Here is a 15,179-nt window from a genome sequence, read left to right as displayed (position 1 = left end):
CAAAGGCTGGTTTAATGAACAGTCTCTACCCTCAACTAAGCCCCTGCTTCATTAAGTGAACCCATAAAAATACCTGTGGGTCTTTGTGTCAACCATACCACCCACTCTCCCGACACTACTCTGCTCTCAAGGGCCCTGACATACAGGGTTGATTGTGGCATGACATTAACTTGACCCTCAACTTATGTTGATACACCCCAAAGCATATAAACAATGTTTCCATTCCCTGCTGATGAATTCTGACCTGAAGTGCTATCAACAAAATGGCTTTTAGTTTCCCAAAGGAAGACGGCCAACAGTAAAAACGTTGTACAGATTGCTTGGTTCTAGTTGCTTACATTCCCAAGTTGATGTATTATTTCCAATCTTAATTAAACAGATCCTCCCCAAACCCCTTCAGTCCCAGTTCTCCACACCTCACCTGTTGCTGACAAAACAAAGCTCAAGCTTCCCCATGTCTCAACTTCTTACCCAAAAGAAAACTTGGAATTAGACGTACTTCTGTATTGGCTAATCTGTACATTTATCACAGGCACCCGCATAGTTAGGATACAATGAAATGGCCTGGTGAAAAACACAAGCCTAACTTACTTTTTAAATCACAAAACAATGTACAATTAGATGACTTAAGAGTCAAAGGCTCAGAAAACCACTGTGAAAACAAGCCAGGGGATGAAGTTGCTTAAATAACAGAATGAAGGTGGGCATCTTTAGGATGGGAAAAGGCAGGTAAGGAATACTGAGCCCATAAAATAGAAGGCAGACTAGTACAGCAGGAAATCAGTTAGGAGCCAGAAACCTAATTTTCAGCCCTACCTACATCACCTGCCTTCCTATCATCTTGGGAAAATCACTATTTCCTTAGGTATAAAAATATTTATCTCAACACTTTCACTGGTCTGTAAACTGTCCCCCGCCCTTTCCTCTGTAACTGTCATAAAAAAGCAATACATGGCTGGGTGAGGTGGCTTACAGAATCCCAGCACTCTGGGAGGCCAAGGCTGACGTTATCAGTTGAGCCTGGGAGTTTGAGACCAGCCTGGTCAACATAGCGAAAGCCCATCTCTACTAAAAATACAAAAACTAGCCGGGCTTCGTGGCATAAGCCCGTAATCCCAGCTACTTCGGAGGCTGAGGCACAAGAACTGCTTGAACCTGGGAGGTGGAGGCTGCAGTGAGCTGAGATTATGCCACTGCACTTCAGCCTGGGTGACAGACACTGTCTCAGAAAACAAACAAAAAGTAGTACTTCACTGATTACAAAAATTAAAGTCCTCCATGCCTAATCATGTAACATAGCTTTGTAAGACTCCAAATTAGTAATCCAAACACCCATCATATACTCCATTCTACTACCACGAATTATACAGGAAACTGAAGCAGAGAGGTTAAGTCACTTAACCCAAGTCACCCAACTACCTAGGCAGTTTGGCTAAGTTGGTGTTCTTAACCACAGCATTAGACCATCTAATGCTCATTCAATTCCCTATGCTTACATGAAATCCTGGTCACTCACCTGGAGATCCTATGGAGAGTTCTCCAGGAGATTCACCTGGAGAGCTGTGTCATTCCTATGAAGCCTGAAAATCCTGACTTGTCACTCCTGGTCCTACCCCTACCGACCCACAGTAGTTGCTTCACATTACAAAATCAGTAGGAGTACCATTTTGTGACACAAATGAGATCCACAGATGACCAGTTACTCCTATGGATCTAGCAAACGCTTGACCCAGTGAAGTATTCTCCTGGGGTAGCAATGTTTCTGCCAGAGGCAATGCAGGAGGTACAGGTGAAGGGAGACATCCGTACAAAGGCCAGTAATGGGCAAAAAAACAAGTTACAGAAGATAGGGGTCAGACCAAGTGAAATAAAGGTTTTCACTCTGTCCTAAAGATGAAGTAAATCCACATTCTTATCCAATTAAATTTGCATCCTTAAAGGATTACTGACTCTGGAATAGATGAAAGACATACCAATTAGGAGGACTGAGAAGTCCACACCACAGATGGTTGAGGAGTTAGACTAAATTGGCAGTGAATTAAGTGCATAAAAGTGTCAAAGGCAGGCCTAAAATAACTCGAATTCTCCAAGGCAATTCATTTTTTTGTTACTACAACCATCTGTCAATCTGAAATCAATCCTACGAATCCTTACGTGCAAACTAAAAACTGGAGAATCGCAGACGTTTGCAACATTTAATGTGAAATTACTTTCATACTGTTTCCTGAAAGATGCTGATACAGTGTAGGTCAAATTAAACATCATAGAAGAGGCAGTATATGCATATCCTTTAGTGTATCTTTTATCTTCAGAAACTTTTTTTTTTTGGAGACAGAGTGTTGTCCCAGCTAAATAAAGTGCAGTGGCACGATCCTGGCTAACTGCAACCTCTGCCTCCTAGGTTCAAGTGATTCTTGTGCCTGAGCCTCCCAAGTAGCTGGGATTACAGGCATGTGCCACTATACCAAGCTATCTTTCGTTATTTTTCGTCGAGACGGGTTTTTGCTATGTTGGCCACACTGGTCTCAATCTCCTAGCCTCAAGTAATCCACCTGCCTCAGCCACCCAAAGTGCTGGGATTGCAGGCGTGAGTCACCGCACCCAGCCTAGACACGTTATAATAAAAGTATTAAATGTAAGGCTGGGCGTGGTGGCTCATGCCTGTAATCCCAGCACTCTGGGAGGCCGAGGCATGTGGATCACTTGAGGTCAGTTCAAGAACGGCCTGGCCAATGTGGTGAAAACCCCATCTCTACTCAAAATACAAAAATTAGCCAGGCATGGTGGTGCGTGCCTGTAATCCCAGCTACTCAGGAGGCTGAGGCAGGAGAATCGCTTGAACCTAAGCGGTGGAGGTTGCAGTGGGCCAAGATCGGTATACCGCACTCCAACCTGGGTAACAAACACTCCACCTCAAAAACAAACAAAAAAAGTTAACTGTAATTTAAAAACTAAAGTTTACAGTTGGCTCCAATGTATCTCAAAGTCAAACTGGCAGGAGCAGACTTATAAAAAGCTAATATACATATCTATCTTGGAAGACTTATATTCTTATGCTGCATTTTACCATCTGACTACTAAAAAAGACACTGATTACAATAATCCATCTTGGCATGCTTTTCCAATACAACAGTATTTACACAATGCAAACATCAGAATGTCTAATAAAGTTAACAAGCCAAGGCAATTTTGTTACATAAATTAACCCATTTATTATAGGCCAGTGATGTCTCAAAGAGTAGAGGAGCGTCTACTGGTCTTTCAACTCCTTCAGTCTTCTGATGGCGGACTTTACCGTGACAGCGGAAGTGGTACTGGAAAGAAAGATTCAGTTTCCAACATAATTAAGCATGTTAACACAGAAAATGGCAAATAAGTAAATCTGCCTCGTTTTTGTGTTAAAGTCTCTTCCCAAATTTTCCTAGAAAGAATTATACTGAGATAGACTGCTCTACCAATACTTTGGTGCAGTCAATCCAAAGACCTAACCAACATTAGATTACTCCTCAGAAATTAGTGGCTTCTAAACTTCATGATGGCATCCTTTAAAAGCCATGCCTTCAGGATCTTGCAGAATTAGACACACAATCTTATGCATCTGATTTCTCAACCAGAGTTTTTTTTTGTTTTTAAGTAACTCAGTTGTGGACAAGCAAGCTTTAACTCCCCCTACCCCATCCCATGAAAAAGAAATGGTCTAAGAGGCTGACCTGAACTTATTAAAAGGGAATGGACAGATTACAAGAAATGAATAAATTACAAGACGGTACAGTGAGAACAATTAAGGAAATAGAGCGGACACTAAAGTGCCTTTGGGAAAGACAGCTATTGAAATGACTACAAAAGTTTTACCACAAAATTCAGGAACTATACCTGAAAATCACCATCCTATGTGGTGAGTATATAAACGCTAATTCACTTTCCTATCAGAACCAAGAAAGCACTCTAGTTCCCATTTTCCATTCTGCTCTAATAAAAACCCCCACAAGGAACATATATATATTTCAATATTTTCCACTGCTTCCGTTTAAGTTTAAACTGACTGAAACTTTAAGATCCAATTCTTTAATTACACTAGCCATATATGCGCTTAGTGTATTGGACAACACAGCTCTAGACACTAGTTTGTAGTATAGTGTTTGTAGTATCACCCTGTCAGGTGATACTGAGTTGCAGATTCACAAATCTGCAGCAGTCTAATACTGTTCAGAAAGACGAAACTGTGGTGGTCCTGATGGCCTCAAGTTTCCAAATACAGTTTTGAACTAACTGACCCCTTCACCTATTTTTATGAAAACTTGCAGTGCAAATCAACGTTCAGTAGATTCAGCCCCACTAATGGACCTGCACAGTATCATGACAATATTCACAACGATGTGCCCAGTGACTATCAAATTCTAAAGTAGTCTGTGAATTAGATTTCCGACTTCTATTTTGGTAGTTTTGTGTTTACTCTTTCAATAACTGAAAATAAACCACCATGGAAGAATCCTGAAAATACAAAGGCATCCTCATTCTCTCAGTCCTGAGAAAGTGTTAAAACTAGCCCATCCGGCAACAACGTGGAATTTGGGCCTATGTGGTCCACACACTTCCAAATACAACAAGGAAAGACTCACTTGTACGTCCAGGCACCGCCAGCCACTGTCTTCATGCAGGAACCACAGTGCCAGATCCCCACAGCTCGTCTCTTCATTTTGGTCTATAAAAGAGAACCAATTTTCACTATGAACCAAGTAAGTATTTTCTCTTACAAGCATCCAGAAGTCTACATTTGGATTCACCTTATTGTCAGGGATGTGAAAGCCTCCCTTTCTCCCTCAAAAACAAAACAAGGATTGCTGTAATGCAGTATTTTGGACATAAACGTTCAAACTTTTACCAAACAAAAATCCCTCGCAGAACAAGTAGAATGGTATTAGATGTACAGACATCTTGGGAGTTGGTGCAGAAACATCAGTAGACAAAACTGATGGAATCATTTCCCACAAAGCAGGTTTGGCTTAGGCTGGGGGCGCTCTGTCAAATGATTATTTTACCCATTACCTTTTAAGTGGTTTTCTTTAAATGAGAAACGTTTCACAAAATCTAAAGTTACCATCAACACTTTTATCTTAAAACTCATAATCAACGGTATGAGTAATTCCAACTGCTTACCAGCACACGGCTTATAAAATACCTTGAAGTCAGGCCTCACTTGGGTAAGAAACCTGCCCTCCCTCTCCCCTCACCAGAGACTTTGCCTTACTTACTTTGCCACAGAAAGAGCAAGTGTACTTGGCGTGCTGGCTAATTTCAATTTTCTTCACCATTTTCCGGAGGGAGGCCCCATAGCGGGTCCCGTATTTACCGACGATCCCGACTTTCTTGGTACGTTTGGCCTGTTTAGAGTGAAGGGAGAAACCAGCGATAGTTAGACCTGGAACCCAGGCAGGCCTCGGAGCCTCCACACCCCGTTCCTCCACCTCAATGACGTGTGACCGACATGTGAATTACATGTGACCTAGTTTTCCCTAAATTCAACCCAACAAAACCAGTGCCCAGAGCTGGCCGCGCGCTCCGAAGGCCCGGCGTTAACCTGGCCGGAGCGCGCCAGGCCCAGCCAAGGCGCCCCCGCCCCTCCGCCTTGGGCAGCTTCCGACAATGGTGTCTCCTGCGAAGGCATGGAGACAGGAGAGAACACGGGGCAGGGCAGGTGAGGAGACGGGTGCGGGAGAAGAAAACAAGGACAGATGCAGGTAGATAGAGATCTAGGCCGCACAGAGACCCACACTCACCATGCCGCCGCGACCTAGGTCCGAGCCCAGAGAGGAAGAGAAGCGGTGCGCAGGCGCGGTATTAGGCGGACGAACGGAAGTGGCTGGTAGAGGCCTAGCTAGGAACTGAGCTCTATGGTTTGGGCGTTTTCCGGCGGCCTCCTGAGAAATGTTTGCGATTGTAAGGCGTCTCTCTCACCCAGGTTTACCCAGATTCGCAAACTATGGCGACAAACAACCATAGCAGAAGCATGTCCAGATTATTTCACATATATCACAAAATCCTGCAAAGGTACGGGTTCCTCCATTCGATGCACAGCACTTGGCTTGGAGAAGTGCATAAATCTTACATTTGTGGGGCCGGGCGCGGTGGCTCACGCTTGTGATTCTAACACTTTGGGAGGCGGGGCGGGTCAGGAGTTCGAGACCAGCCTGGACAGCAGGGTGAAACCCCGTCGCTATTCCAGATCTCATTTATTTCCCCTCTGCATTATGCTCTCTAAAAGTGGCTGACTGTGCAAGATGCTAGCGACAGTGGTGACTAAAATCCAAGGTTCCACTCCCAGAACAAGTTGCAGGCCAGCTGCAAATGATCATATAGCCACATTAAGAAGTTAGACAGTTTCAAACTGATCAGAGCTCTGAAGGAAAGGACGATGGTTCTGCCGCGACTAATTCGGAAGAGCCTGGTGTTTCCTGAGGAAAGTCTGAGATTGGAAGGCTGGGGAAAAATTAACAGTCATCTTGGAGTTTTATGTTCCAGTTGCTCCATCTCAGTGCAGATGGCCTGCCTTCCACTTCATTTCAGAACCCACTCTTATGGCCCCACACTAGGCTGTTAGACAGCTTCCTGGTCCAGGCCTGAACCCTTAAACTCCAACATCTTACCCTTTACCCACCATCAATTCTCTGTCCCTCCAGGTCTCTCAAAGGGGTCAGCAGGGAAGAATTGGATTTCTGGTTGAGGCCCGGGGTGGGGAGGGTGTGTTCTGGGACTATACACATGATCTTCTTTCTTCATGTAGAACACACACACTAGGAAGTTTGGCTGCCTTTTTTCAGGGGATGGCTAATCCAGAGGATAAGAAGCTCAGAAAACTACTGGAATAAGAGTGTAAGAGAGAATCCATGATTTGAGGGCCAAGAAAGACCATGAGAGCTGAAAGGCATTGTGTGGTCCTGATTCCAATGAGAACTCCGGTAACAAGTAGCTTCCGTTCCCAAAGCTTAATATTAACTGTCTCAAATAATTTTTCACCTGTTCACTTTTCCTCACAATTATGTTAAAGTCAACTTGCATACCTGGGCTGAGGTGGGAAGATCACTTGAGCCTGGGAGGTTGAGGCTGCAGTAAGCTGTCATCACGCCACTGTAGTCCAGCCTGGACAACAGAGTGAGACCCTGTCTCAAAAAATATATATGAATCAAATCAAATCAAAGCAACTTGCAAACAGCTATGCACTTCGTATGGTTACAATTGTTGGAAGGTAACACATGGTAGGCACTGAGTATTTTATATGGATGCTCTCATTTAATTTTCCATTATCCTTTATGATAGGAATGATTATTATCTTCATTACTAAGAAAAAGAGAGGAAGTCTCATATAATGATTAGGAAATTAGAGGCTCTGGATTCAGTCTGGGTTCAAAACAGAGCTCTGCTATTTACCAGCTGTGGGACCTCTGACAAGTTATTATATACTTTTCTTTCTTTCTTTTTCTTTTTCTTTTTTCTTTTTTTTTTTTTTTTTTTTTGAGACAGAGTCTGTCTTGCAAAAGATTCTTTGAGGCCAGGAGTTCTAGGCAGCCTGGAAAATATAGCGAGACTTCATTTCCACAAAAAAAATAATAATAGGCCAGGTATGGTGACACACATCTGTGGTTCTACCTGCTCAAAAGGCTGAAACGTGAGGATTGCTTGAGCCCAGGAGTTCAGAGGTTACAGTGAGCTATGATCACACCATTTCACTCCAACCTGGACAACAGAGTGAGATCCTTTCTCAAAACAAAAAAAAAAGAAAGAAAAAAGAAACTCAATCTCAGGGAAGTTAAGAATCTTGCTCAATGTCACACAGCAATTAGAACTCAAATCTGGTCTGTCTGACCCCAAAGTTAGTTCTCCTAATTGCTAGCTTGTACTACTCCAAATCATAATATTTAGTGCACTGAAAAAGCACATTAGAAAACATACTTGAATTAAAATCAGGTCCCTGGCACTCAGTCTGGGCCAGGCTCTGTAACTACCTTGTGGTTTGACTTTAGGTAAGCCACAGTCCCCACATGGAGAACCACCTCCCTACCTCCCAGCAGCCACCATCTTTATTTACAAGGAGCTAGACCAGGTGGTTTTCAAGGTCCTGTCCAGTTCTTCCCTCCTATGATTCCAGGAAGAGCTTCCAGACTTTGAGTGCCACTGGGGCAGTGACCGACCATGTGCTTTATTCATCACATCTTGCACATTTTTGTGGAAAAAAGGTAGTTGTCTCTTTATCCTCCCCAATCTGTTATTCCAGCTCTGCCTGTGTAAATTCAAGGAGGAGAAAAAGCAAAAAGTAGTGGATAGTGGGAATAGTTAAATTGATTTTTGCATACATTTTTGCATTTTCTAATTATCTTTTATAATGAGCATGTGCTTCTTTTATAATCTAAAAAAACTACCATTAAAAAAAAAACCCAAACATCTCCAGTAATGACGAGTATACCTACCACCCCAGATCTCAGGGTTTGTTTTTATTTGTTTTGTTTTGTTTTGAGACAGGGTCTTGCTCTGTCCCCCAGGCTGGTGTGCAGTGGTGTGATCACAGCTCACTATAGCCTTGACCTCCCCAGGCTCAAGCAGTCCTTTCACCTCAGTCTCCTGAGTAGTGCCCAAATAATTTTTTTATTTTTGTAGAGACGGTCTCGCCATGTTGCCCAGGCTGGTCTGGAACTCCTGGGTTCAAGCAGTCCTCCAGCCTCAGTCTTCCAGAGTGCTGGAATTACAGGCATGAGCCACCATGTCCGGACCCCAGATCTTGGTTTATAATATCATTCTTTAATGAAAGGAACCAGGGCCCCTTAGAGAAGTGATTCATTCTAGCACTGCAGCAGGAAATATACAAGGCGAGCCTGCAGTATCTTGTAGTGCCAGAAAGTAAGGAAATGTTCAGAAAACCCTACACTGATGGGGATATGTCAGAGAGGCACGGGAGTCAACTGAAAGAACTCCGAATGGCCAAAGCTAGAAAATTTTGAGCAATAAATAAAGTAGTATTGATATATAACCCAAGTGTAAAATAAATATCCATGAGTCCATGTGGATATAAATAAATGATAGACTAAATAAATGAAAGACAAGAGGCAACTCTCTTTTGCAGAAGAATTTCTTTTTTTTGAGACCGAGTCTTGCTCTGTCACCCAGGCTGGAGTGCAGTGGTATGATCTTGGCTCACTGCAACCTCTGCCTCCTGGGTTCAAGCAATTCTCCTGCCTCAGCCTCCTGAGCAGCTGGGACTGCAGGCGTGCACTACCACACCCAGCTAATTTTTGTATTTTTAGTAGAGATGGGGCTTCACCATATTGGCCAGGCTGGTCTCGAACTCCTGACCTCGTGATCCACCCTCCTCGACCTCCCAAAGTGCTGGGATTACAGGTGTGAGCCACTGCACCCGGCCAAGAAGAATTTCAAGTAATTTATGTGGATATTCTGCCCTCAAGGAGGGTGAGCATAACTCCCCACTCCCTAAGTGTGGGCTGCACAGAATGACTTCCTTCCAAAGAGCACAGTATAGAAAGGGGAAGAAAGAGTAACTTTATAGCCAACACGACCTCAGCCAAGGTGATGAAGGTCAACATCAACAGTGATAATCTTGTTAGTATGTCCCCTTGATGTGGAATGAAAATGGCACTTTGCCTTTGTGATCTTTCTCCCCAAACCCATAACCTCAATCTAATCATGAGAACAATAGACAAATTCCAAAAGAGGGACATCCTTCAATATACCTGACCAGGGCTCCTTAAAACTGTTAAACCAGGAAAGCCTGAGAAACTGTCACAGCCAAGAGGAGCGTAAGGTGACATGATGACTAAATGTAACATGATATCTTAGAACAAAAAAAAAGACAATACGTTAAAAACTAGGAAGATCCGAATAAACTATAGACTTTAGGTCTTAATAATGTATTAATCTTGCTTTATGAATTGTAACCAATTTACCATACTAATGTTAAGATGTTGCCGGGCGCAGTGGGTCACGCCTGTAATCCCAGCACTTTGAGAAGCCGAGGCGGGCAGATCACGAGGTCAGGAGATTGAGACCATCCTGGCTAACACAGTGAAACCCCATCTCTACTAAAAATACAAAAAATTAGCCAGGCATGGTGGCACATGCCTATAATCCCAGCTACTCGGGAGGCTGAGGCAGGAGAATCGCTTGAACCTGGGAGGTGGAGGTGGAGTGAGTTGAGATCGTGCCACTGCACTCCAGCCTGGGTGACAGAGCAAGACTTCATCTCAAAAAAAAAAAAAAATGTTAACAATAGAGAAAATTGGGTAAGGGTATACAAAAACTACTGTCTCCTCAATTTTTTTATATAACTATAAAACTGTTCTACAAAATAAAGTCTATTTTAAAACAACTACCACCACCACCCAAGGAGGTCACCACAAGTCAATTCCGTGAGGACAGCGCTTGTGTTGTTCACCTCTGCATCCCAGGACCTATACAAGAGCCTGACGTGTCAGCGGTAATATCTGTTGAATGGGGGATTGTTACCTTGCCTGGTATAATGGTGATGGGTATACGAAGCATTTTATATGTTTGGGTTTCTCTGCTTTATAAAGTCAGTCCAGTTATGTCAGAACTGAAAAAGGCTTTAGAGATAATGTAGCCCAAACCGGAAACTGAGGCCCAGGGAGGTCAAATGATTTGCCCAAGGTCACATAGCCATTAAGTGACACCTAGACGTGTTCTCTCCACTGTATCACATGATTCAAGTCTCTAAGTCTATTTCCGCAGCTGCAAAATGAGTATACTGTACAATAAAGGGTCTCAGGAGGATAAAATAACTTCCATGAAGTGTCTAGTAGACATTTGAAAATAGTGGCCAGAGTGTGTGTTGAGATGCTGCTGCTGCTGCTGCTGCTGCTACCTGATTTCAACATCTCTTTCTGCCTTTTCAGTCCTCTCTCCTCTTCTGCCATACTCAAGGAACTGCAGGAGATCTGCCTTCTTCTTTCCCTTAAAAATATGCCCATCTCTTTTCTCCTTACTTTCTTTAGCTTGGACACAATGAAACCACTACAGTCATGGTAACTGATGCCGCTTGAGGCCCACAAAGGGAGTGAGATGTGCCCAAGATGTTTCTCTTCCACCACAGGCCTCATGCACCCTCTGCCTCCATAGGTTAGGGTGGAAGATGGCAAGGGGCCAAGGGAACAAGTCCGTCTTCCCTCAGAAGGGAAATGCACTGCATTTCAGGGATGTTGTCTGTAAAAGCTCTCCACCCAAACAATGCCTGCCTCCAGAAAACTATAAATTAAAACAAAAACATATCCATATTGGTACAAACAAAGGAGACTAGTGGAAGGAGTCTTAAACAAACGCTCACCATGGCCCTCCCTTTTCAGACTGTGCCTCTTGGCCATGCAGGATGGTGCTCAATTGACCTGGAGAGTGGGTGAGTCAGCTTCATGCTGGGGCAGTCCAGGCAGAGCTGAGGTGAGCCATCCTGGGCTGGCACTAGAGCCTAATTCAGATCATCATTCAGCAAATGTGCTGCCTCCCCCACACCCTCCGCTGCAGAGCCTCCTATGTCTCTGGCCTTCAGGGGGTCTGAGAGAGAGAGCGAGAAGAGGGAATGCATGAGGAGGAATGCAATAAGCGGCTGAAAATGAGACACTCCATAATAGGAGGAAATTGTTCATGTTCAGAGCAATTTTGTCAAAACTGAACAATTCTCTTTAAATAGCAAGCTTGAGGATGTACAAATAGCACTCATGAAATCAGCTCTGAGTGACTTCAGAGAATCGGCCCTTTCCTAAAGTCTCAATTTGTCTTTTCTGTGGGCTCATAGATTTCCATCCCTATTAGAGGACCATCCGGTGTGGAGAATGTTAACTGTAATGTGTCCCCATAAAAGACTCAGTAAAAATTACTGCTGACTCACCTCTGCTCTTAAGGAGCCCTCAACATTCACTCTTTGCCTTTAGAAAAATAAATAAGTTAAAAGTCACCTCCAGAGAGGAGTTCTTGTAGCTGTTAACCAGTTCTCTTGGGGCATATGGAACATATTATTCTTGAAAGAAATCTGAGGTGCAAGCATCATTCCAAATTCATCTTGTGCTGGAGACAGAAAGGGTTTATTGGGGCGTTGTTCCTTCACCTCGTGCCTCAAGAGAGCCTGCTCTCCACAAAGCCCCTGGGGCCACAGACAAGAGTGGGGCCCACACAGCATTGTTGAGAGTCCCTTGAGCCCAGAGCTACAGGCAAGAGCTGACCCAGCAGGAGAGGTGAGGCCCTCCAAGGCAGTCCTGGATGCCCCGAAAGAATAAGAGTGTGGGAAATTGACTCAGGCAACCCTTCTTTCCTTTCCTCCTTCTCCCCTCAAATTCCGTTTAAACTCGTTCTAGTTATTAATGGACCCGTCACAGAGCATTTACACAGGAAGTGCACACATAAAGACTGGAGTAGCTACTTGGCAACTCTTAAGTGGGATAAGGTATGTTAAAAGAAAAACTTTCAACAAATTAAATTTAACAGAGTTTAATTAAGCAAAGAATGATTTGTGAATTGGACAGCCCCCACAACCAGAAGAGGTTCAGAGCAGCTCCAGGGTTGCCACATGGTTGGTTCACATTTATGGACAGAACAAAGAAAGTAACATACAGAAAAGGGAAGTGAGGACAGAACGAGCTGGATTGGTTGCACATTTGCCTTATTTGAACACAGTGTGAACGGTTGGCCACCTGTGATTGGCTGAAATGTGGCTGCAGTAATTGCCTGAGACTTGGCTACTTGTTACAAGAGTGGGTCCCAGTCTGTTTACCAATCCAGTTAGGTTACAGTTCACTCTGTACGGAGAAACCTTTAGGCCGACTTTAAAATATGTAAGGAGGCAACATTGGGTTAAACTTAATTTAACAAGTAGCAGGAGGCGGAGGTTGCAATGAGCTGAGATCGCACCATTGCACTCAAGCCTGGGTGACAGAGAGAGACTCTGTCTCAATAAATAAATAATAATTTAACGGGTAGATCAATATGAAACAATGGCCAAATACATCATGTGAAGTGAGTCATTTTCAGTATGAAGAATTTGATACAATTTTTGTAAAAACAGCTTCTATGTGTATTTTACATATATTTGTATGCATAGAGAATAAATTACAAATGGCTTCATCTCACATTATTTAGTTATTACTTCTAGGAGGTAGGGCTGAGGGAGGGAGGGAGGAGAATGCAGGACTCTTATTTTTGAGCTTATACTTTTCTAGATGAATTTTTTTTTTTTTTGACAGAGTCTGTCTCTGTTGCCCAGGTTGGAGTACAGTGTCACGATCTCAGCTCACTGCAACCTCTGCCTCCCTGGTTCAAGTGATTCTCCTGCCTCAGCCTCCTGAGTAGCTGGGATTACAGGCGCCCGCCACCATGCCCAGCTAATTTTTTTGCATTTTTGGTAGAGATGGGTTTTCACCATGTTGGCCAGGCTGGTCTCAAACTCCTGACCTCAGGTCATCCGCTGCCTTGGCCTCCCAAGGTGCTGGGATTACAGGCATGAGCCACTGCGCCCAGCCTTAGATGTATTTTTACATCAAGTTCATAATATTGGAAAGAAGGCACTGCAGAGCAGTAGGTGGAAGGACCGCCTTTTCCGTAAGTGGTGCCGAGCTAACTGCATATTCATATGGAAAAAATTAACCTTGGCCTTACCTCGCCCCATATACAAAAATAAACTGCCGGTGGATTGTAGATCTAAACATTAAAGGCAAAACACAAAAGCTTCTGCAACATACTATTTTTTCTTTCTTTTTTTTTTGAGACAGAGTCTTGCTCTGTCGCCCAGGCAGTCTCGCCCTGTTGCTCAGGCTGGAGTGCAGTGGCACGATCTCCACTCACTGCAACCTCTGCCTCCTGGGTTTAAGTGATTCTTCTGCCTCAGCCTCCCAAGTATCTGGGACTATAGGCGTGCACCACCACACCCAGCTAATTTTTGTATTTTTTATTTTTTTTTTAGTAGAGATGGGGTTTCACCATGTTAGTCAGGCTGGTCTCGAACTCCCGACCTCAGGTGATCCACTTACCTCGGCCTCCCAAAGTGCTGGGATTACAGGCGTGAGCCACCACACCTGGCCTCACAACATACTATTTTCATAACCTTGGGGTCATGGTTACATGGATGTTTATTTTAAAATATTTTGTTAAACTGTAAAGTGTTTTATGAACTTTTATGTATATTGTATTTTGCCCCCAAAAAGAGGAGTTAAAAAAGAGAAAAAGAGCCTCAAAATCTGTTGAATAGGGGGTGAGAGAGAAATGTGTGCAGAGGATCTTGCAAAATCAAATAACTGTTGATTGTCATAATGCCCAAAAGACTGTGACTCACAGGCTTCTTAATGCTTTCTGCTATGGTCAGGAATTCATTTCCTTCACTGAGACCTCACAGGAAAACACAAAACCAAAACAAAACACAGGTAGAAGAGACTTCTCCACTTAACCCTCTTTAAACTTCCAAGCCACTTTTTATGTTGGTAATTCTGAACTTGGTGAGAAGTGGGAGGATGGAGTAAATATATGGTTGGACTTCATTCTCTCCCCTTTGCAAAAAAGAGGATAGAACTTCAAAAAGCACTGAGGTTCTAACAGACGAGAATGAACAGACAAGGCAACACCTCAGAGCCAGTGGTGTGGGGATGACACCTCCTGCTCAATTTCTCAGCTCTCCCACTGATCTAGAAAAAGGCTCCTCTGAAGCCAAGAAGGAAAAAGACATGATTAATTCAAGCACAAGTGGATCAAGACTAAAAGGATCCTTTGCTGCCTCTTAGAGGCTTCCTTGATGCCAGCCCTAGAGGCAGAAATCAACCAGGATCACTCAGGAAAGAAAATACCACTTAGTGACCCTGGTGAGGGAAGGCAGAGACCAGCTCCATGGGCCAGAGGGGACTTCTAGTAAAATTCTGTAAGGGTACAATTGATGGCAGGGACAGGAGTGGGAGGAGATGGACCTAGATTTTCTTCATTTCAGTTGACGCTTCCAGAAAACACAGTTCTGGGGGTCTGGACTGTGCTGTGAAATGAAGGAGGAAAAGGAGTTAGTGTGGAAATATTAATACCACTTTAAACCCAGTGGTATTCACTCTCTATATAAATAAGTCCAAGTGTCTTTTGCTGAATTATACAGAACTGGTTAGGTGACTCTTAACAAATTTCAGAGTACATATGGGATG

The 15,179-nt window shown here is 43.6% G+C and overlaps 1 protein-coding gene across 15 annotated transcripts in view; it reads right to left on the bottom strand.

Moving 5' to 3' along the window:
• Positions 1-7,152, bottom strand: part of RPL37A (ribosomal protein L37a) — a 62,845-nt gene extending 55,693 nt beyond the window's left edge. For 14 of the 15 annotated variants that reach the window (XM_063645704.1, XM_063645703.1, XM_063645701.1 and 11 more), the window contains exons 1-3: positions 5,778-5,889; positions 5,253-5,381; positions 4,620-4,702 (exon numbers count right to left, since the gene is read on the bottom strand). In XM_063645704.1, the coding sequence (XP_063501774.1) occupies positions 4,620-4,702; positions 5,253-5,381; positions 5,778-5,780 (215 nt within the window). In that variant the 5' untranslated portion in view covers positions 5,781-5,889. Of the gene's footprint in view, positions 1-2,181; positions 3,315-4,619; positions 4,703-5,252; positions 5,382-5,777; positions 5,919-7,058 lie in introns of those variants that run through there. The other variant, XM_055290580.2, reaches the window with a different exon arrangement.
• Positions 7,153-15,179: the final 8,027 nt, after the last annotated feature.

Source organism: Symphalangus syndactylus, chromosome 8 (genome assembly GCF_028878055.3).
Source record: "Symphalangus syndactylus isolate Jambi chromosome 8, NHGRI_mSymSyn1-v2.1_pri, whole genome shotgun sequence".
Classification (NCBI taxonomy): domain Eukaryota; kingdom Metazoa; phylum Chordata; class Mammalia; order Primates; family Hylobatidae; genus Symphalangus; species Symphalangus syndactylus.
This window is presented reverse-complemented; position numbering and strand designations above follow the sequence as displayed.